Source organism: Tyto alba, unplaced genomic scaffold (assembly GCF_018691265.1).
Source record: "Tyto alba isolate M040663 unplaced genomic scaffold, T.alba_DEE_v4.0 Super-Scaffold_16, whole genome shotgun sequence".
Classification (NCBI taxonomy): Eukaryota; Metazoa; Chordata; class Aves; order Strigiformes; family Tytonidae; genus Tyto; species Tyto alba.
Window position 1 is genome coordinate 2,030,123 of NW_024881278.1, and position 24,307 is coordinate 2,054,429.

Genomic DNA, 24,307 nt, shown 5'->3' on the forward strand with positions numbered 1-24,307 from the left:
CAGGACTTTCAAATGCCTTTGGTGGGCCACCCATTAACACACCCCTTATTCAATATAAAGTAGAAAGCAAATCACACAGCAGCAAGCTCTGGGAAACAACATTTGAGGGCCACTTAGCTAACTGTAGGTTCCCTGCCCATATGCTAGTGCTTTAGCTTAACACTTATGAAACAGAATTTAACTGCAAAGTTCTTGGTGCGCGAGGATTAAATGGCTTCTCAGTTACATCTGACTAACAAGAACCTGTAATTGTGCTGTTATTAAATTACTTCACACAGGAACCAAAAAAAACCTGAAGTACTTGACTTTTTTCTGGGGTATCATACCCATAATCTCACCTTTATTAAAAATAAAGTGAGATTTTATTAAAAAATAATAAAATTCTCACATACGATCTCATACTTTCCCTACCTGCTTGGCACTTCAGGAGCATCCTGGTTCTCCACATTAACATACCACACAGCTAGAGCTGGCCAAGGACTTTAGAGACTACGTTTAATTCTCTGATAAGACTTGTTGTGTGATCTTGGCAGGTCATGATCTGTCTGTGCCTCGGTGGGGATAACGGCACTTCCCTTCCTCACTGTGATGTTTGTGGGGAGCTCAGCAACTACAATAATAAGGGCTATATAAAAAGTTTTTAATAGTGTCAGACAGATGGAATATCACATGGAGTTAGTTAGAAAATTGTCATGGTGAAGTAATGACATCAGGCTGATCGGGCCCACTACCAAGCTGCTTGGGGCAGGGACTGTCATTAATTACAGACTGAATGAGTTGGGGTTGTTTAACGTTACAAAGAACGGAGGGGGACATGATAACTGCGCTATACCAAAGGCTGCAGCGAGGAAATGGACGGAGCGCTCCGCTCGCTCGGGGTGGATGTGATCAGAAGACCCTGGCTCAGCGTTAGACAGACACTTCTAACGGCAGTGACAGCCACGCTCAAGAGCAGACCTTGCAGGGGTCTTGTCTTTAAGAGCAGGGTTGACCACTGCCTGGCAGGAACAGCACAGGTTAGATAGCGTGTCCTCTTCCTAAAAGCAGTGTTATCCCTTGCAGTCCCTCTCAGGCTAGGACAAGCCCATGCTAAGCCTCCTTGGGCCTTCTGTGTCATACTGCAATGTAAGCAAACAGAAATGCCCAACACGCACCATCAGTTCTCTGCTCATAGTACCATGACCATTTGTTTCCAGTTACTAAAATGAATAGAACGCTTATTTTTTAGGTAGCTAATTCTCGGTGTAGTGTCTAAGCTGATTTGCAGCATTATTAGAAATGTGTATGTCTAGTAAAAAAAAAGAGGCTGCCATCAATAAAAAGCGAGCTTGAAATGCATGTGAAGAGAAGAATATGGGCTCACTCTGTTCTACTGCATTAACTCAGGCAAAGGCTCTTCCAAGGCCCATCGAGCAGGAAAAAGTGCGTCCTTCCTGCAATGCCAGCATCATCTGAAGAAAACAGGGTTTGTGTTTCAAAGCTTATAGATAAAATTACTTTTTTTTTGCAGGGGGGGGATATTCTTCTCTTCTTATTCCTACATTATTTCACATGTTTATACTTCACACTGTTTATTTTAAGGTGTCCGCTATCTGTATTCCCGATTGCTTTTGGGAAAGCAGCATTGCTTGCCTTCCTTTAAAAGCTATGTCACTTCATTCTGAACTACTGACTCAGATTCTTTGAAGTTATGACATTTCTAATTCAGGCACATTGGTTTCTTACTGAAATGATGCATCTGCTTTAAATATTTTAAGATAAATCACTTTTTTTTTTTTTCCTTCATTTAACAGGATTATTCACAACTTATAAACTTTCCATTAAGATGATTTTAAGGGGTTACTCATGCTTGCTTTCAGCTACAGTTCTGCTGCCCCATGGGATTAGATATTTATAGAAGTTCCTAATACAAAAACATCTTAGGATTTCTGAGTGTTCTAAGTGTGGACAGTATATAAGGGCAGGAACACATTACTCATAGCTGTGTGACAAGGCAATGAAATGAACTCTAGAGAGAGAGAATCTGCCATACTATTTGTATTACAGAATAACACACCTTGCCACACCTATAACTGAAAAAGGGAGGTCGATGTGTCCATCTATAAACCAGGGAAGAACAGCAATTCACAGGGCTTTTGTGAGGATAACTTTAAACGTTGGTGATCCAGGCAGGACTTGCACCATGGCAGGGTTTAAGGCACCAAGAGACAACCCTGAATGCAATAAAATTTTCCGACCTGATACTGCAGTTTAACTTTTCAATAATCAAATGGATATTTTAAGTCCCTCCATTGCCTTCCTATTTTCTTTCTCCCTCTGTCACATTAAACATCAGCTGCAATCATGTGCACTGTTTTTCTTCCTCAAAGAGAAGTTAAGGAGAAATGGGAATGTGTAAAAATACCAAACTAGGGAAAAAAGGAATTTCTCTGCATTTTTAGCAAGCAACGAATCCATCTCCCTTCTCTCTTCTGTATTTTAATCCCATTTCCAGTTCTGGAAAAAAAACAACCAAGACAGAGAATAAGTGAGGAATGACTGGAGCTACAGAAGATATTCTGGAGCAGCTGCTCTTTCTCTGTCCTTCATATTTCTTGCCTTCCTTCATTCCCTCCCCACTTGCCAAACTAAGGGCAGATTTGCAAGCACTGCTAATGATGGAGTTGAAAGAATTTGGGAAAATTGATGCAACTTATATCCCTAACAGCTCCCAGACAGCAAGGGAATCCATTACTAAATCCCTGCTGCAGCTACATTGCTTTTTTATTTATTGTATACTCCTTTGAAATATCTTGTAAAATGATCTTGACAAGAGGTCTTGAATTGAAAACTGACCGTCTGTCAATGCGCTTTCATGATGCACCTGTACAGCATCTTCAACAACCAGGAACAAGGAACGTTTATTTATTAGGAAACTTCACAGACGCTATAAAAGATTATATTGCTATCAGAGACAAAATGAGGCCTGGGGCCTTCACAGAAAACCATTATAGCCATTAGGACTGGTTTCATTTCCCACCTGCCTAAACAGATTGTTTTGATTTTGAAGGCTGTCATGTGTTTCCAGGTTAGTGCTAAATGATCACTTTAAAATTAACCGGTCTGGGAAGGCTGAGTAACACACTGGGATACTACATGAGACTTTCACCTCTGCAGATTCAAGATCTGTAATGAGCTTGGGTGATCTAATTCCTGGGTTTTATTTATTTTTTTCTCTGTCATGAGTATAAGCAGCACAGGACTGAGCGGGAAAAGGTATGAGGACAGTATCAGATAAGCAGACAGTGAAGTTAACAGCTGAAAAGCATTATCAGAGATACATGGAAAAAAATTTCTTATATGATTAATGCCACATACAGCCCAGGCAGTCAGAAGACCTGTCTTAGCTCTGTCTTGGCTTTCTCTTTAACAGGCAAATCACTTGGGTTCATAATTAATATCTGTGTGAGTAGCTGAAAGCACGCTGTGGTACTGAGCCTCACAGCTCCAGTTCACTCCAGGAAGTCACTGATGGTTTGTGTCTCCAGAAAAGTGCAGACCGGAGGGGTGTCACATCAACCACTCAGATACTCTTATTGCTTCTTAAAACATGCTTGACCTTCATGTTCACACATATCAATTAAATAGAAGGCCTTACTTATCTTCAGAAAGCCGCCCAAATTAACTGTTGCAATAATCAATAGTATGTTGTAGATAACCATGGTTCATCATTTAAAAGGGACTACATTGGCTTCCATGTACAGAATTGTTTTCACTAAGGGACTCCAAAATATAGCATCTGCTTTAAACATTGTGTAAATAGAAGATGAATCACTGATTACAGTTGATAATAAAAAATAATAATAAAGAGTTCTGTTTATCCGGGTCCCTTTTTAAATAGTTTTCTATTTAGTCCGGCAAAACTAGTAAAATGTCATTGTATCCAGTTCTAACTTGCAGGACAACCACACATATGCAAAGACCAAATCCAGCCATGCCCCAGGGCACTGCTATGGGACACGTTAGCTTCAGGGACTCTTGGAGTGATTTTGTTTCTGTGGAGATAGGATGGAGCCGCAAATATTGCTGCAATTAGGACAGCAGAAATTGAGAGCAGACCCGTCAGTCCGCAGTCACTGTTGGAGCAGAGGTCTTCTGCAGACAGTGCAAGCGTTGGGTGCCAGTGGCAGCACAGTGAGGCAGTGAGGTGCTTGGGTTGCCAAAGTACGTACCCAGCCCACCACAGCTCATTTTCTGCTGTGTGCTGAAATAGCTCTCAGGAGCTGCGTACAGCAGAAGCAGAAACTCAAAGTATCTGGGCACGTTTATCTCAGAATCACAGCTTTTGAATGTTAGTTTTTTTAGACTAAAAACTTCCAGCCCTCATAGCTACGCAGAAAATCTTGAGAACTGGACACGTAGCCAGGAGTTATGTTATGACAGTGGAGATCCTCGGGCGGTGGGGTTGAGGCCCCCCTTCACATTGAAGGCCTAGTAAGTCTCAGACCACTCTTCCGAGGCGCGTGGCCAACGCTACGACAGGACCCTCTGCAGCGGAGGAAAAGGCTGTTGCCTTGCTGACCCACCCGAACCGCTACACCTGGAGTGCCGGAGCAGCCCTACTGCCATTCCTCCCCCACTGAGCCTGTTTATTCACTCGCAGCCGTCAAGCTTTGGTCCATCCTCCGTTCAGCCTCTGGTTGGGAATTTCTCTCATCAAGCTCCCTGTCTCCTCCACACCATTACTAAACAGTGGGTCCACATCTGAATTGCTCTGGCAAGACAGTATTTTTTCCTCAGAGCTCAAGACGAAACCCAACCATATTATACACAGATCTGGCAACCTTTTGTTACATGCTGTGGACACACATTTCACAGCACAGCTATTTTTTAGGCTCTGTTGTTTGCTTATATTTCATGTTTTCCTTCAACTGGAAAATACAAACAGTATGGCTCAGCTTGGAGGTGAAGAACTGCCAGTTTGTATAAACACTTTGATAATAAAAAGGACTTGGTGGTGATTATAGCTCAATGTCTGCTGGAAAAAAGAGAGGCCCTTTAGCAAATTTTCTAACACAGTACACACTGGTGCTTTGTTCTTCAGCAGATACTCAGCCATCCACGGGACAGCCAAGCGCACAGAATTAAAATTGTGTAGGGCTTTGACAGATGTTCAATGCCAATTTTTGCTTGTAGTTAAAAGATATTTTAAGTTGCCTAAGCTGGTGGTAAACTTTTAGTCATTCTTCACGACTCTGAAGATCTTCCTTGCAATCAATGCCTGGCTGAGGCTCCCCATGCAGGACGCATTGATTTAGTGGTTGAACAGGCAAATGTACAACTGGAGTAGCCCAACTATTCCACTCCAATAACCTGTGGTGCCAGAATGCAAATACTTTGAAAGTTCTAGTTCTTTTTATGCTTTATTAAATACTTGCATAAATCAGTACTATAATAAAGCTTTAAATAGAATCCATTTATACCATGGCTAAATTTAATTGAACAAGTCTAAGATCACCCATCATCTGAAATCTGCATCATAATTTACACATCAGGTTCCAACAGAATGGGAAAATCTGCCTTAAGCTGCAATCAAAACCACAAAAGCGAAGGAAATCCAGAATATTAATACTTTTTGTACACAACTTTTTGGTCAGGCTTTGCAGGCCAGCACACACAAAGTCAGTGTAAATGAAAAAGAACAAACATACATCTGAAATTATTTTCATGGGTTTTAAACTAGGTCCTTTTGCAAGTTTATTCCACTAAATCACTGTGGCTAGGATTTCACTAGGTGAACCAGCTTTAATAAACAAAGTTTTCATCTGTCCCTAGCCAAAAGAGTAAACCTTACTTGAAACATTTTCAATTTCCAAAGTTGCCTTCAGCAGTTAGTTTCCAAGAAACAGCTATTCCCAGCCTCTGTGTCTCCCTCTCATATGCCACTGAATATCCACCCTATCCTTTCAAAAGTGTCTATGACTCTGGCTGTGTTAGCTGGCAGATGTTTTTAGAGACTAGAAAGTGTTTAGTCCCTGTGGAATAAAAGTTACATGATGACTTCATCACATAAGCAAAAGCTAATAACGGGAAAGCAAGAAAGCAGACAAGTGTTATATTCCAAAAACATGGTGTTTCCTGTGCTTCTGGCAATACTACTTCTGTGCCTGAAAAAAGGCAAATCACTTGAGTCTTGATGCTCAAAACACGCACACCATCAAATCACTGCGAGATCACTTACTTGACCCTCCCTTAGCTGCCTTCCCCATCAATACTCATTTTTCTTTTGATGGAAGTTAGAGGGTGAAGGCAGAGGAAAGGCAGTGGTGGTTTACATGCAGTTTCTATGCACCAACTATATGCCTCACAACACTCTGAAAGGGGTTGTTACTACACCCAGGAGTTTACAGCAAAACAGCAGCAGAAATCTGAGTGGCTGCCCCAGGACCACGCACCTCTGCTCCTGCAGCGAAGTACTCTTTCAAGCCCGAGTGTACAGTTTTACCCTCCCCATTTAGAAAACTCTGGAGACTGATACTCGAGCAACTGGAAGTCATTAGAATAAATGGCATCTGTACACGCAGTGCAGTAACTGTCTTAGTTTTCTATCAAGACATCAGCAGTGGACATTATGCCCTCTCTCTACATCTCCGTGAACTGCCCTAATGACAGAGCAAGAGAAAGAAACAAGACGAAGCAGATACACAAGAGAAAGGCCTCCCTCCAGTGACATTATAGGGAAGAAGAGCACGCGAGTAGATACCCAGTACACCATGACAAGACAATGTGAATACCCTTTTCTGTTTAAGAGGGGAGAGAGAAAAGATTTGCCCCGGGGAGAAGTGTGGGCTTTTTGTATTATGAATTCTATGCATGTATATATAAATTTTCTTAAAACAGTAAGGGAGGGGGGCTATTTCCTAGAGCTGATTAAAGAAGCATGACTTGATTTTCAATTTCAAACGACTCGGGGGGCATTCCAATCGACTGCAGACAGGAAATGAATACCATACATGCACTGAACAAGGCAGATGCTTTTGAATCTGACACTTACGTGAAAAGAAAATATCTTCATTTCTGTCTCCCCTCCGCCCCATGATCACCAGTTAGTTCTGAGCTATTTTTAGGATAAATGGTTTTACTTTTCAAACTTGTTATAATCTTAGCATGTGCCCGAAGCCACCCAGACGCCACTGACAATAAACTGTACGGAGCAGGCCAAATGCATCTTTAGATTAGTCCCAGCAGTCAGACGCAGCAGCAAGGTAGAAGAGGAAAGATAAGCAGTTCAGGTTTGAGACATCCTAACCTCCTCTGCTGAGGAACAGAGATGGGACCCTAGCTGGCAGGCCAGACCCCAGGGCGGGAGAGCTGCTGCTGTACAAAGAGAGATTCCAAAGCATATATGGAGCAGAGCAGGTTGGGAGAGCATTTCCTGGTAGGCTGTGGCACAGAACTCACTTCCAGCTACTTAACTGTGCTAAAGAGATAGATATACATCTTGTTCTCCTGATACAGCTCTTACAAGGAAACTGAAATAATTGTCGTGGGAGTATTATGGGGTTTATAACCCGACTGCAATGTAATTGTGGCTCCTTTTATCAATGGCAGCAGTGTGTATTGGGGAATTGGCATGTACTGCTCTTTTCTTCCATTTAGTCCGTATGTGCGCAAACACATGATTTCAGTTGCAAACTCCTCTTGTATTTTATTGTGGGAAGACTTAGGTAGGATAAAGAAGAAAAAAAATGGAGAGGTGGTATTAACCTGGCCCTTACTCTGATGTTATGTAAATAATTAGTTCATTTTATTGTGATGTTAAGACTGCCACAGCTATATTCCTAACAACACTAAAACATGATCTTCTTAGGAGAGACACAGGAGAAGAAGAAAGAGGAATAGGTAGGTGGGAAGGGTAGCTCTGATTTACATTATTCAAAAAGCCATGAATGCTAGATCAAAGAAGAGCAAGAATGAAATTCACTACTGTCACGTCCCGCTCAGACGAGGGAGACAAGTGAATTGTGACAAGTCAGCTCTCACACCTGCCACTGAAGGATTTCAGCAGCTTCTTCCAGAGCTATTGATCCCTCAATGGCAAATTCTTTTAAACACTAGGTGATGCCTCTAACTAGCCTGAACTCCCACCTTATACTGGCTAAGCCTCACTGCAGTTTGCTTTCATCAGCTGGCATACCGGGGAAAGCAGAGACAGCTAAGACACTGCTGTCTCTGTGCCTGATGAAGGAGACACACAGCAGAGCACAGCAGTAACGTGTGTGCATTTGCTGCACCAGATGTTGCCTTTTTAATGGCCATCATGGTAGATGTTAAATAAAAGAACAGATTCCTCACTGAAGAGCCGTGTGTTTGGTGACCACTGGCACCATGGAGTGCTTTGTCCAGGTACAGAACGCAGCCTCCCTGGTGAGAGCCCTGGGCAGGGTTTGTCTGCTCAGCGCTGACTTACTGATAAATATAAAATCACCTTATATTTTGTTGTGGGATGAAGGTGGGATAAGACATCTAAGGAACTACCGCAACTCAGCTGGCAAGCAGTGGCTTGTTCATGAATTTGCACTCACAGGTCTAATCCGAACACCTAGAAGGCACAGGATCCAACCCTAAATCAAGTCCTGAACTGTCAACTGCACTAGAGATTGGCATCTTCCCCCCCTCCCCACCTCCCTTCCTCGGGTCAGGTGCCTCTGGAGTCTGGTAGAGAAGCTTCCAGGTGTTCTGCCTTGTTGGGACACTTCAGGATCATGCCTTAAGCAAGAGCCACTGGAATTGGGTGCAGTAAAGCAATTTCAGCTGGTGCATCCCAGAGGGTTTCCTAAGAGCTGCCTTTGGGCTTCTGATACAGATCCACTTGCGCCCGATGCGTTGCTGCTGCCATCGTTGTGACCCTGGGAACACTCCATCCCGCCTTCCACATCTGCTACATTACACACATGGCTACAACAGTGCATTACAGATTGTTCAGCTCTTTCTAAGCTCTGCTCACAATTCAAAGTCTATTTACTCCCACCAGCACTCAGTGCAACTTGGTACCTTACACATTTTCATGAAATGGATGACCCTTTTCCTTCTGCATGCTTTGATCAAGACCTAGTGCTGCTACCATTTAAATGCATATCAAAAGCTCCAGGACTCTAACCAGGCTAAATAGTTCATTTGAAACCTTTGGGGCTATTGTTCCAGTACGCCTGAAGACACAGGCATAGTGTGACTGCCCCAGGTTCCCTTTTGATATATATTTTCACAAATGTTAGACATATACATATCAACCCCTCTATTCTTTCCTAATAAAAGCTTGCACTCTAAAGCACGAGATGAGGAATAGATACTCTACTGGCCAGCTGCAACAAGCCTTTCATAAATAACACGACAATCAACCCCTGTAAAGGAAAATGATACTGCAGAAGCTTTATCCTGACATACATCTGTTTTCATATTGTAGGGAGGAATAAGATAGAAAAAGTTAAATGCTGAACGCCTAAACAAACTCTGAATTAAGAAGTAGCAGTAATGAGGGATGAATTGTAAACCACCTGCAAACGTTAAGATTGCTGCACTCTTCTGCAGACTATTGAGCCTGTACTGCAAACCTCCAATAGACAGGGACTGTGCTCTATAAAAATCATGATGAATGCAGGCTTGTTTTTATATTATGGAGGTCCTAATCCTCCTCCTCCTCTGCCTTTGCTCTATTGTTACAACATCAAAGACCAACTGCTGGCCGAGATACAGTCAATATGAAAAGGGCGACCAGCAAATTTACTGCTTGACTTCATTCCCTTTAAATGGAATAGGCACCATGGCCCTTTTTCGAAGTCCAATCACAGACATATATCTTTTTTATTGGACATCATGTACAATAAAGTGAAGCTGTAACTTGGAAAAAAAAAATAGAACACCTTAAAAAAATCCCATGAGGTGAACATTCCTTTATAAAAATATCACTGTGGTTACATGTTTTGAAAAACTCCAGGCACTCTGCAGGGCAAAAGGCATGGGCTGGCTAGGTTATAGTTTAGCTAAGATGCATACCCATGCCTAATATCTAGTTAGTTTCAAAAAAAAAAAAACAAAAAAAACCCGACTAATAAAAAGTGATATATTTAAGACAGAATGCCAGTGTCATTCAAATAAACCGAAATGGCAGCATTCATGTCACAAGAATCATTAACTGCTTTGTTGTAGCCTGCTCTGTGCAGTGAACCTTTACAGACTTCTTCAGACCAGACAATCTTAAAATCAGCGGCACAAAATGCCAATGTATACACTGCATCTTAAACAACTCCAGTCTGATTACTGAGGTAATTTCAAGAGACACTTTCAGATGAGAATTTTATCTGTGAACATTAAAGACAAGGACAGTTTTATTGCTGTTGTGTTTCTAAATGGATGCTAAATAATTTCTTGCTACGAAATTGAATAGCGTATAAGCAATTCATATGATGTAGAAGGTGAGTATATTGGGGTGCTGCAGAATCCATGCTAGTTAGCTATGGTTTTTATTTTTCAATAAATTATATGTCAATACTGTGAGAAGTTTTTGTTTTAAACCTTTTTGTTTCTTTGGGTAACTAGTGCAAACAGATATTAGTAAATATCTGATTACTATTGTTATAGCTAGATCAAGTCCATATTGATTTTACAATTCTGCACTGATATATCTGGCAGATAAAACCAAGCAAATTTATGTTTTGTTACACCTATAGTAATCTTCAGCAGCTGGTTCCAGCGGAGTAATTATGGTTCCCTCATGTCAGAATCTGCTGCTGCTGGGTTGCTTCTAAGGCAAGAAAGATACCAAAGCTATGTGACTAATTTTTGAAGCACCACCTTCAAAAAATAGCCATCTTATTGCTAGGTTCTCTTCACTGCTCTTTCAGTTACATTATGCTCTGCTGTCAGTCACCTCCTCTTTCCATCACAGCCTACAACACAGTTCTGGTGCAAGGACCTCACCTCCTACTCAACCTCCCTGGGCATGTACAAGAAAAAGTGTTTCAGTGATAGTGTTCATTTGTTTGGTACCTGAACGCCCAACTCAGTGGGAATGCAGAGGCAAGATGCCTGAAGGAAGTGAAACCCGGCCCATGGACAACACTGACTCAGTGCCTTTGAAAGGGAGGAATCCACTTTTTTTTTTTTGGAGCGGTGCTATAAACAGTGGTACAAAAAGAGGGGGTACATTATTTTGGTCTTTTTTATAGGTACTTACACTGGATACTCATCATGGTACTGTCACGAGTACTGATCTCAACAGTCATGCAGGCAAAGAGGAAATTTTAATCTTCCTGAGGAAGAAGAGCTACTGTGAAACAAGATTTTTCAGTGCCTATGAAGCTAACAATGAAACATGAAGGACAGCAATGAATTCCTGTAATCTAAAGAAAACCATATGCCAAAGGCCAGCTTGTCTTCATGGATGGAGGTCCAGATTATGTGTGTTATGTGCATATCAGTTCTATAGAAAAACTGAGCTGTGAAAGATTCAGATCCAAGAGGAACTCGGCCGGGTCTACAGCCGGCACAAGTCATTGACTTCTCTTACTTTGTGAAAGTCAGTGGAGCAAGGTCAATTTAAACACACTGAGAATGTAGGTCTAGCACAGAGGTGTAAAAGCCAAGGTATGTTTGAACTTCTCCTGCCTTTCAACATGGACTGTCTCCACCGAGAGTGTTGAGATAAATATTTCACCTCTGATTTTCCTCTCTTGTCTTTCTGAGCACCTCTGTAACATAAAAAAAAAGCACCCAAATAGCCATAACTCTACAAGGGCTTAGAGGTGAACAACTCCAGGCCTGCTTTCATCCTGCTGACTCCTAAAAGGGAGGAATAAAAAAAAATATGACCCACTGCTATGAGTTTTCCAAGCACTGAAAAACAAGGGCAAAAGGATAAAGGAACTGCTTACCAGTACCACCCAAACCAGCTCCTCTGACCAAGTATTATACAGCCACACAACTGACCACTGTGGCAAGCCATCACTTATTACAATAATAAGTTACATTTTACTTGGTTTTCTTTCTTTTTCTGGTATTTCAAACAGAAAGTACATGGAAATACCAACACTGGAAACATTCTGCTCTTACTGATGTATCAATGAGCTCACTACTTGGTTTCTTGGAAATGTTATTCATCTCTATGCTTTGGACTACGAATTTAGCCCAGCATTTTCTGTCTTCAATACTTGTAAAACTGGTATCCTGGAGGCACAATGGTATTAAAGTGCAACAGTAACCTCTGCATCATTTAATGCTTCCTTCTGCAACTTACTAAAGCACTTTGTATTTTTCTGCACTAAGTTATCACTTCATTATTCATTTGTGACAGTGCTTACAGCCTCCATTCTGGCCTGAAGCCCTATTACACTACACATTGTACACAAGCAACACCACAACAACAGAATCTCAACCTCAAAGAGCTTAAGTTGTGATTGAAAAAATAAAATAAAAAATAAAATGTGTCAGTGACCTAGCTCTGCTACCACTGAAAAATAATGCGCTGAAGAAGTAATCTTTTATGGAGAACAATATTCCGTCAATTCAAAGAGCTTGTAAGTAGTGAAGCCTTAAAGCAGACTGCAAGATAAGAATCATAACGAAATGGCCAAACAACCACTAAACAACACTGTTCAGAGAACAAATGAGGCACTACTGGGCACTACCACATTTGTCTGCAAGGAAGACTGGCAAAACACACAGAGGAGCATAAAGCAACCAACTCTGACAGGTAAACCTGCCAAAACTGCTAAATCTTGTCTATTGCTATACTCTCGGGATATAAGCACAAAGAAAAAATACATTGCTTCAATGTTTTAGTTTATGTTTGTGTAAGGAAACATCTACACTGTCTGCATATATATCTGAATTATGAGTACATTTCAAGATTTTAAAATGATGACTAAGAAGAATCTATGCGTAAGACAGGCATGGCAAAATAATTTCCTACCATTACTTGCACTCTGTGCACTTAATGAATTAAAAAAAAAAAAAAAGATAAATTCTTAAGCATGAGTATCTACAAATATGTGCACCTTAACAAACGAAACGACTTTCAAACCGATCTTTCCTCCCCACTGGAATACATAGCAATGACTGGGTTTTCAGAAGTCGCGTCCATTGCGCCCAGTGCTGTATTCTTTGCTCCACTGACTTTGTCCCCAGATAAAGCTTTTTTTTTTTTTGATATACGTGAGCTTGTTTCTCACAGTGTCTATCTGTCACATTGTTTTAGAAAACTTTTCAAACATGACTAGTATATGTATGTATAAGGTTGGCAGGCAAGGACAGCATGGTCTGCATCACTATCAACACTTCATGTCTTCTGTACTTTCTGTAGTTTTCAGATGCTGCAACACCACACAGCTAGAATTCTCACCTATTCAATAATTCTTTCATTGTTCCTTGTTTTCTCTGAAGATGTTTTCCGCCATTTTGGAACAATAAGGCATTGATAATTAATATACAGATGTAGTAGATACGAGTAGAGAGAAAAGAACAAGTGCTGAATTCAAAACATGGTTCCCAATTTACATTTACTGCAACCTGGATTGGTTAAACAGATGTCTCCCCAGCAAAAGAATTCCACAGCAGTGCAAGGTGTCAAAAACCTTAGTATGCTGAAGCTTTAAGTACTAGGGCTTGATTACCTATTAGCAGGTCATAACATGTATGTTAAAAATCACAAAGGAGTACACTGACCAGCTCCAGACAGTAAAATGATGATGAAATTGCTGGGGTCATAAAAAACAACAGCAGAGATACAACTCTAGGCCTCCTGTTTTTGTGGACATCTGGCATTAAGAAAGGACAGAGCAGGAAAATGTGACTGAACCTAAGGGCTGAGAATCGGAGGTGGAGGATCGAAGGGGAGGTTTTAGTGCCAGTCAGGTAACAGCGGGAGGTCAGTAGCGGTGTGGTCGTACTGCTGTTACAGTGCTGTTACAGCTGTGATGGACCAGCTGTGTTCGTCCTGTGTAGAACAAACTCCTCTACATGATCAATAAAGACTACAAAATAAGAGCTACTCCAGAACTAGATCTGATTGTCCAAGTTAGATGAATCAACATGAAAAGTACCAACCCAGCTCCTTCCGGGATCTCTATGTACCCATGCCTTGTCTCTCCACTCTCACCAAGGGTGATCATGACAGCTCTAGACCTTCTCAGGAACTAGACTCAAACTTACCACTCCTTTCACCGCCGTAGGGCTCAGAGCCCCATGTTAGCAGGCTTCCCTTTAAACACTCTCCCCCGCCTCCAGCCCTGGAGCACAGGTGAAGATGGACTGAGAGAAGAGAAAGGCAAAAGCAGGAATTTATCTGGGAGTTCTGCCCTGCAGAAGTCACTGTGGTTTGTCTCTGGCTCCAGGCCCATGCGAATGGACACAAAGACACCATGATGGCCCCAAATTGATTCAGAACTACATACATTCTGCTTTTTTCATACCAATACCTCAATACTATAAAGAGCTGGAAAACAATCCTAAATCTTGCTCAAAATGGAAATAAAAAACTATGACAAACTCTTCTGTATAAAGCACTAGGAGAAAACTGCTCTGAGCTACAAAGTTGAGAGGAACCCTGTGATTTAATGTCAGGTATTTATCAGTGATTATCCAAGCTGAGCAGTTGAGTAATTGTTAGCTGTTGAGCTGAAGAAAAGGTCCCCAAAATATGCCTCATCCAAACATCTTTGTCAAATCTAATGCAGGAGGTTACATTAGTACCTGCCTAACATTGCTCCTTGCAGCCATAACTAAACATAATATTCCTGGATCCCTGCTGTAAATTACTGCCATTGTCTTAGATACTTAAGAGCTCACCACATCCTACCCTGAAGGTGCGGTAGCTCTTTTCCATCAGGGATGCTTTAGTTTGCTAGGAAATGAATGGAAGTGATAGGTATGAAAAGAAGCTTAATTGATACTTTCTGCAGTTTTCCTGGAGCCAGGTTTCGAAGGTGGAAGAATCTCCCCTGGGAGCAACGGACAACAGCAAATTGTTCTCTGCTCACAACAGCAGTCTCACTCCTTCACCCTTGTTTCCCGTTTTATCCTTTGCTTCCATGCATGCAGCAGCAGCAGCACACGTAAAGCTAATCACCGTTCCTTCCCCCTAGATCCTGGAACAAGCCACAGCCCACTAGCAAAACCACTAAAGAGCACACATAATTCTCTCCCTTTGGGAGACGAGAGAATGAACTGCACATGGTCTCAGTCATTCGTAAAGCTTAGTGCATAACTGGAAGAACATATGCTAATGGTAAGGGTGAGCTTTAACTAAGAACCTATACAGCAAGGACTGATGAGAACAGGCAGGTTTTACTATCACTGTCAAAAGGCACAAAACAGCATCGTCTGCGATGAGCAACAGCCTCGCCAAAAGAGATTTCGGTTTCCAGAGAATCAGCCTGCTTCATTCACAAGCCACCTGCTCTGCAAGTTGTGTAATGTACAAACTGCTCTTAAGGCAGAGAAGGACGTAGTGATTGTATTAAATCTATGATGTACATCCACTTACTGGCATCCTATATAGGCTAAGAACAGTCTGGAAAACACGACTGAAAAACACTGAATCGACAGTTTTTCAAAGATGATTTAGATGATCAATTCCCTATTAGAACTAACCGAACGTAAAGCTCCAGAGCTCCAAGCTGCTTTAAAAAACTCAGCCTAAAACTCTCCCAAAGTAAACAGCTTGAGTCCTACTTAAACTGAGAAAGCTGAAATACGCCACTGTATGTGACTGGAGATGATTTTGCAATTTGCCTGAATCCAGTAAAAGGGGCAGCAGGAACACACAAACCTTGAAAGGGCTGAAATGCACCCCAGCAAAGGCAACAGGCAGCACGCCGTTTCTGAACTTCTCATCGTGTTGGGCTGTGGATCTTAGGAGAAAATTAAGAGCTCAGCCCTGTAAAGGACTCCACACACGGCTTGGAGAGCGACTTTAGTGCAACCGTTTATAAGCCGCAGAATGTATTTCTTCTGGTAGGGCTCAGAGAACATTTCTGACACGCCGTAATTGCTTGCATGCTTATTGAGGAGGGGGGCAAGGACAGGAGCAAGGAGATTAAAAGTAAAAAGCTGTTTACAGCATTGTGCTTCTTTTCAAATTATGTTCTCTTATATAGCTCCAGCTTTATGCACAACTACTGAGTTTCATGTTAATATAATACTGCTGCAAGTACCGCAGTGGAGAATCTGACTTCATGTGCTATGGCATATATTGTTGGTGGCTCTGTTACTGCATTTTACAGGGTCATTTTTCTTGGTGTGGGAACACTGTTTTTCTTGGTGTGCAAGGCCTGCTATGGAAAAATTAGAACTGATGGGAATAAACCTCTCGATTAAATATTTTCTCTCAGAATGAAAGCACAGATTTTAGAACATCGTAAAGTATTACAAACGTCTTTCACAATTTATGTTCAAGCCTTCCCTTCATTTTAGAACTATGTAAAAAGATAAAAACATACCCAAGTAGCATTTTTCCATCTCTTAATATAGCTTCACTTGCTCTTATTCAGAAGCAGAAGTTTGTACTTATTTATTTCATAAATATACTCCACAGTAGTTTCTGGATCTTAATTAAATGATAGTTTTCACTAGAAAAAAACAAAATCTCTTCACTCCCCAGTTCTCTGGTTTTTTTCTTTGGTAGAGATGGAAGGAGAGAATAAAACCTGATGGAGAAACAAAAGGCCGATTCCTTCCCATAACTCAAAACTGTGAGATACTTTACAACTCCACTCTGGATTTCCCATTTTGCGTTAGTTTACGCTCCCACAAACCAATTCTAACAGCAGCATGAAACTGCAGCAATGCACAGGTCCAGTGCCTGTTTCTGCAGCAGTGAGCCGAGGAAGGCCGTGCCTGTATCTCACCCATCCCGACGAGGACCAGCAGAGCACGTCAGGATTTTCTCCTCACGGCTGCTCCGTTACAGCCAGTCGCAGCGGCACAACACAATCCCAGACATCTGGGAACTCTACAGACATGCACAGTACGGGGAAGGGCACCAAAAGTAAAAATAAGAGGAAGAAATAACTTGTTTAATTTTAGGATTGAAGCTTTTTCTGGATTTCTTTCAGCTATCAGTCTAATTAATTGCAGGGGTTAACGTATTTGAAAGACAAAAAAACCCCCAAAACCTATCCTCCAAAATCTTGCCTTCATTTGAAGGACCAAGGGATGGGAGAAAAATAAACCCTTCCTCCCTTAATGAATCCAACTTCAAATGCACACAAGTATCTATTTTAGGCTATTTAATTCTCCAACAGTATTTTAAGTTGACTGTGGATTCCTCCTGAATCCGTTTTATGTAAAAAGGCTCGAGGATGTGCTAAGTTTTTAGGGGTTCGGTTGGTTTGGTTTTGTTTGTTTGTTTTTTTTTTTTTTTTTTGCAACTAAGACTTCAGATTTTCTTTCTGACACACGGGACCAAACTCTGACCACTTTATTTGTGCGAACAGACTGCCTACGTCCTAAAATACCATACTAACATACCCTGCATTTGGTAACAGCCGGTTTGCTTTTACACAAATTTGCCTTGTCAAAATATATCTATAAACAGTTGCTGAAAAGATTACTCTTTCCTGAATTTGCCACAATGTGCACGGCAGACTTTGTCAAATGAAATTTCATTACATGAAACACTGACCTAATCACTTCTCACAATTTTTTCTCTATAGAACTACCAAGACAGAAAAAACAACAGGGTGTTTTTCAGTATAAGTGCTAGCAACCTGAGAGATTTATATGTGCTTATACCAGCAAATCTGGGTTTGTGCAGTTTTGCTTTCCACGTTGATTCTTCACCCGGGAATGAAATGCACTAGGATTTTGCATTTGTGCCACGGTAACAGCCCAAGAAACCCTAAAATCTGAAGATCCCAGTGCAAACTTGCCATCGAGACCTATACTGGCATGCTCCGAATGGAAGCATCTGCCTGTCAGAGTACAGTTTTCTAAAGCTGGTTACAGTATTTTCCAGCTAGCAACAGAATCCACGAAAGTTGTAAACCCAGAAAACTGATAGACTTCCTTCTGTTTTATTGATTGCTCTAATCAATATTCTTTCCTCCCATAATGTCTTGTACAGACACACTCTCCCAAATACATAACTGCAGAATCAATTCAGTTGGGAAGTATATAAAAATTTAAATTCTACAAATGGCAAAACACGATGAAAAATATGAACTGCTAAAGCTATCATGATGCTTAAAGGCACAGAGTTTTATTAAGTTATCTGTAAAAACTCACCAGACAGAAAAACCTCTTGAATTCAACAATCAACAGATTCTCACAAGACAGCCAACTACAATGATAATACTCTAGGATAATTATCTGAAGATGATTTTCCTCTTGTTTCACCCTAACCTTACAATAGCGCTCTAAAAAGAGCTCCTCGGGGAAATGGCATCACCCAGAGTTCCCACTTGCCCAGATGTTTCCCTCATTATGCTACAAGCCTGTCAAGAAAAGGCAAATTCAGGGTTATTCTAATGATAGCAAACACCTCATAAAAAACCTCTCCAAATTTACTTTTCCAAGGAACATCATTTTAAAAGGCATTTCAAGTGCCCATGAGGAAAGAAAGCATCATTTATAAACATTATTACCAGAAATCTTGAAGATATTAAAAAAAACATCCTGGAATGTCAAGCCGGTGATAAAACTCCAGCTCAAAGAGAAACAACATTGTGGGGCCTTACCCAAAGCACACGGCCGAGCACTCCCGAGCAGGACTCCCACCAAGTTCAACAGGAGGTTTTCTGAGGACCTGATTCCAGTTTGTGACTGGGATGTTGAGTCTGCAGCTCTGGGTTCCCTCCTGCAGCTAGTGGTTTCACTTTCTGGACCACCAGCCGGGGATCCCATGCAGACAGAGTGATCGTTACGGCCTGCACTCTGCTTATTTTTCCTCATGTTTTATAGAAACGTGCTCTGCTGGTACTATGATTCTTTCTGAGATGATAAAGGGGTTTGTGTAAATTTATGGTGATAATACTTATACATTTTCTGTCATTTTTTTTTTTTGCACGATTTGGCGGCTGGTTTTTCTTTAACACTGGGATACAGGGGGAAAAAAGTTGGTCAGGGCACATGCAGCTGACCAGATTTATAAGCTTCGCCTGGGTTTGCTGATGATTTTGCACCTTTTATCGCTGTCTCCAACCATTTTAAATGAATGGCTGCATGTGATACCGAATAAAAAAGAACCACCTGCAAAAATAAGGGAACAGAACAAAAAAGTCCTTTACCTCTGCTGGACATAATTCACCATTGGTTTTATGGGATCGGAAGGCTGGAACAGACTGGCTGGGTCACAAGCCGCGTCCTTGGCTATTTCAGGGCTGGGTATCTCTACCTGTCTCCTGACACTTTCCAAGGGAAGCCATGCACTCCGTGCCCGCCTTTCCCAGAACCATACACCTCCTCGGTCCCCTCTCGCCCTGGGGGACGCGGCGTGGGCCCGGGTGGGCCACGCCGCGCCTGACAAGGCCGGGCCCCACACGAGATGACCGTCGCGCCCTGCCCGCGACGCACCGGCAGCACGCGCGGGAGCGGCCCCGAGGGCGTCAAACCGCGGCGCGGCCCTGCCGTTTCCCACCTCTGTCCCCTGCGAGAGTGTACAAGGAAAGGTGTGGGGGGGGGGGGGGGGAAGGAAGACACCTCCCAGGCGCCACGCACGGAAAGCCCTCGAGTGGGTGAGTACCCGGCAGGAGCGCCGGCGCCTCGGCCAGGGGGGCGGCCGCGGGCGGAGGGGGGGAGAGGAGGGCGGGAAGGAGGCCGCGGCCGGGGCAGCCCTCAGGGGAGGGAGGCAGGTGGAGACGGTTGGCCGCGCGTGAGGGAGCGGCCGTTGGTCGCGCGCGGGCGTGGAGGGGGGGGGGGCGGGGCGGCACTCACCTGCCGCTGGCTGTGGTTGCCGTCGCCCGTGGGGGCGTGGGGCTCGCCGCCGCCGCCGCCGCCGCCGCGCAGCACGGTGATGTGCAAGGTGAGCAGGAGGAGCCCCAGCAGCAGCAGCAGCTCGGCCGCCAGCCGCACCATCCTCTTGAGCCGGGCGGCTTTAGGGCCCCGCGGCGGCGGCCGTGGAGGAGGCGGAGGAGGAGGAGGAGCCGCGGCGGCCGCCGCCGCCGCCGCCGCCGCCGCCGCCGGGGCCGGGGCAGCCGCCGCCGCCGCCGCCGGAGCGGCCCCGGCCCCAGGTCCGGCCGCGGCAGCCGCAGGACGGGCGGCGGGGACCGCGCCGCTCTCGGCGTCGGCGGGGCGGGCGGCGGGCGCGGGGCAGCGGCGGCAGCAGCAGCAGCAGCAGCAGCAGCAGCAGCGGGGGCCGCCACACCACGGCGGAGCCACGTCGGGGCGGGACGCCGCGGCGGCGGCGAAAATCCCGGCGCTGCCCGGCTGCGGCGGGGGGCGGCAGGTAGCCGCGACGGGGCCGCGGACCGGCGGCGTCTCTGCGGGCGGCCCTGCAACCCAGAGTCACCGTGGGCCGTCGGAGGGAGCGGGCGGGCCGAGCCCCCGCCGCCTCGGGGAGCCGCGGGCCGGCGGAGAGCAGCGCGGCTCGGCTGCCGACGGGGAGACGCTGCGAGGACGGCGGGGGGGGGGGGGGGGGCGAGGGGGGAGCCGGGAGCGTGTGTGCGAGTGAGAGGGAGGAGGGAGGGAGAGGCGGAGGGGGGGGGGGGGGGGGGGGGCTGGGGACGACTCTCACATGGCGGGGAAGCCGGGACGCTCCGAGGGGAGGAGAGAGCTTGGGGCTATCGCCTCCCTCCTCGCGAGGGGATGGGGGTGGCCCCTGGACCAGCTTCCCCCCCCCCCCCCCCCCCCCCGCCGTGTCCTCGCCCGCCCCGCCGCTCCCCCCTCCCCTCTCGACGCCCGTCGAGGCGTCGCCCGGGCCTGCCCGCCCCGCCGGGCCCCGTCCCGTCCCTTCGCGGCGGGGGCGGCGGGGAGCGGGGCCGCCCGCGACCCCCAGCCCTCGACGGGACGGCTGCGAGCTCCCCGGGGAGAGGGGAGGGGGGAAGAGGAGCAGATTGCTGCTTCCCCCCCCCCCCGCCCCTCCCTTCCTCCTCCTCTCTGCCCCCCGGCTCGGCCGTGGGGAACTGGTGGGGGGTAGGGGGCGGGCGAAGGGCTGCGGAAAGCTTCAGCTGCCTGCCCTCCCTCGGAGCAGGATACCTGGCTCCATCTCTCCTCTCTCTTTCCTCCAGCGGCCCTAGGGCCGGCAGGGCAGCTCCGCACTCTCTCCTGCCACCGTGCGTGCGTGTTTGCAAGCGGCTGGCTCTCCTCCGGGCTCCCGCTGCTGCTTCCACACCAACTTTCTCGCCCCCTCGCTCTGTGTCGGGAGAGGTGCGTGTCGGATGCTTTTATACTGCCCTGCCTCCCTCCCCTGCTGTCCTCCCCCCCCGGGCTCCCCCCCTTTCCCTTTTCCCTCTCCGCGGCTCCCGCTGCAGCCTCGCAGCCCCCCCCCCCGCCCTGCTCCCCACCTCCCGGTGCCGGCCTGCCCCTCCGCAAGCCCCGGTTTGCCGGGGCACCCCGCCGCGGCACCCGCACCTCCTGCCCCGCTCACGGCTGCACCTTGCGCAGTGGCTTGCAGCAGGGACGGAGCCCCCACTCAAGTGTCACGTCCCCTCCAGCTGGGCAGGAGGCACGGGTGGGACGTGCACCCCTGGGGTTTTACACTCCTCACTGTTTCCCTTCCTCTTGGTTGCCGACTGCATCAGTGCAGTGGGAAAAAAACCTTTCTTTCACGGATGGGAGGGCCCTTACATTTAAAATTAACGTGAATTTGAAAATACGTGAAAAGGAGGGTCGGATTATCACTTGCTCTGAATCAGTATCTTTGCATCCAGTCTGATGGAGCCAAACCTCTTTCTGAGTGCTGAAGATGCAGCTCAGTGTTACAAGAACAAACGCAACTCAAATAAACTTGAAAATTAAAGTCCTTAACAAAAAATGGGAGTTTGGGAATCTTTGTCATCATTCTTCCACAATTAGGAATGTTATATGTGAAAATGAGGATACCGGCGATCAGGACCTGGGCGGGAGTGTGACAGCTGGGAGGCTGATTTGATGTCTAAATGGGCAAATTGGGGAAAAAGTGTTCCCCATCGAAACTTTTTCAGTCTGAGACCAATGTCCTCAGCAGGGTTAGGGTTCCTGCGACATAAAGGTGAGCTGTGCTTCCAGCGTGTGGTGCCAGCAGGGGCTGAGGCACATCGTGAGGGTTTCTGCCTATGGTGTGCCCGACCCAGGGACCTGGCAGATTTGGGGCGCGAGGAGAGTTGGAGCTCGTGGGAGGTTTCTTGCAGGTCTTGGTGTGTCTGTAGGCTGTGGTCACAAATGAGTTGGAATGATGTCTTGTACCCTTCCAGTCAGATAGGTTTCCCTTCCAGTGATAACCACTGTAAATAATTAACCATCAGGCAGGAACATGGTTAAAATAATTGCACTGGAATATTATTAAAGATGTGACCAAAAGCCACAAAACCAAAACCTTCAGATTTAAGGAATTTTAATCCGCAAACATGTTCCGTGTTAGCGCTGCAGTGGGAACGATCGGCACAGATGATCATGCAGGGTCGGGACTCCCACGGGGCTGCCCTGGGGGCGTTACAGCGAGGGAGAACCCCTCCGTCTCATGAAATCACTCGTTGATAAGTACCCAATATCTCGCTGATGCTCTTGGTTGTGCGGCAAATCATACAGAGCTCTTCAATGTTACATAAAGCCGTAACAGCCTGTGGGACCGTCACATGTTTTTTTTTTTAAAAAATGTGTTTTTTTTTTTTTAACCCAAACATTCCTTGGGCTAATCAAAATATTGAGAAGATAAAAACAGTGATGTACTTCAGCTGTCATGGCTGGGCCTGGGCTCTCCTCCTGCCGCCATGGCTGCGGTCCTGGCAGCCGGCGGCTGTGCCCCCAGGCAGGCACTGCAGCGGCAGTGAGCACGGAACGGGGCCGGAGTTACGGAGACAGGCCTGGGGAGATGGGCAGCGAAGAGGCAGGAGAAGTGTCCTCCAGGTTTGCCAAAGCCTGACCCTACCCCAATGACTGCCGGTGGATCCCGGCTGCCGAAGAAAAGTGGAAACTTGGCACGTGAGTTCTGTATTTCAGTGCTTAATAGTACAAATCGACAGCCAGAGCGAGACTGAAGGCTCGTAATGCGAAACAGTCCAAGTGACAGCCTGGTGAAAAACACACACATGGATCTGCCGCTGAGCTCTGGGTAATGTAAGTTCTCCCTTGCCTTATGAAAGAGACTGAACCAAAAGACATCTTTAATCCAGATGAGATGGGCCCGTACTGGTACGCATTTCCTCGTGGGACGTTAGGTTTTATGCATCAAGCTGTTGTGCAAAGACAGTGAGGGACAGCTACGCTACTATTAGCAACGAGCGGGTGACAGCAAGAAACCGAAGCCTCTTCCCACTTGAGAAAATCGGAATAAAAGCAGCACTTGGGTACGGCGATAGTGCCTGCATGGCTGCGCTGGGGCGACCGGCAAGGAAAGTGCGCCCGCGCGAGCACCATAGGTGCCAATTTAAATTCACAAACACTGTTAAATCAGCAGATGACTTCATCGATAAATCCAGACAGCTGAGTTGCAACCCGTAGGAGAGATGGACTTGAAAATGAAGGGAGAAGCTCTCTTCTCGGCTGGGTGAACACTTGCTCCAGCAGCTTCCGTGAAGTCCAGGTTTGCCTGGGTGAGGAAATCCATCGGCAGCCTGAGGGGGATGCTGCTCCTGGGATGTGATTATGGGCACCCAGCAGGGAGGTAAATCATCAAGTGGATCTGATGGTAGTGCTGGGGTAAGGGAGGTGTGTTCCTTCGATAGCTCCTTCCCTGTGAAGGTTCACAGCTCACACCTCACCCCTCCAGCTTTTACCTTCCATTTCTCTTCAGTGATAAAGGCAGACTCAGCTCCTGTGCACTCCCAGCCTCTCACCAGTGCCAGGGGAAACACACTGAGCCCGAGCTCTTCAAAACGGGATTAAATTCATACATTTTATGCGGCATTTGGGATATGACAAGTGCACTGCATGGTCAGGTAGTGCAGCTCAGCTGACGTGTGAGGAGTCAGTAAACCACGGTAGCTCACGGTCTGGTGTCCTGCCTCTCTCAGCCCCACAGAATCTATGCTCCTCGTTGCACAGCTTCAAAAGGGGGTTGCGGCTGTCCATGTTACACCCTCCACCCCGTGGTGAGGACCCTCTCCCGGGGAGGTGTTTCAGGGGTCTGTTGGCTCCAGTCATGGTGCTGCCAGACGAAAGGCCCCGTGACCTCCCTTACACCAGCCTGTCAACAAAAATG

At 45.7% G+C, this 24,307-nt stretch overlaps 1 protein-coding gene across 1 annotated transcript in view; it reads right to left on the bottom strand.

The window, feature by feature from the left end:
• The window catches only part of ISM1 (isthmin 1), a 41,146-nt gene extending 19,862 nt beyond the window's left edge, over positions 1-21,284 (bottom strand). The window contains exons 1-2 of the mRNA XM_042789749.1: positions 21,166-21,284; positions 19,906-20,462 (exon numbers count right to left, since the gene is read on the bottom strand). Coding sequence (XP_042645683.1) covers positions 19,906-20,462; positions 21,166-21,175 — 567 coding nt within the window. The 5' untranslated portion in view covers positions 21,176-21,284. The remainder of the gene's footprint in view (positions 1-19,905; positions 20,463-21,165) is intronic.
• Between the last annotated feature and the right edge of the window lie 3,023 nt (positions 21,285-24,307).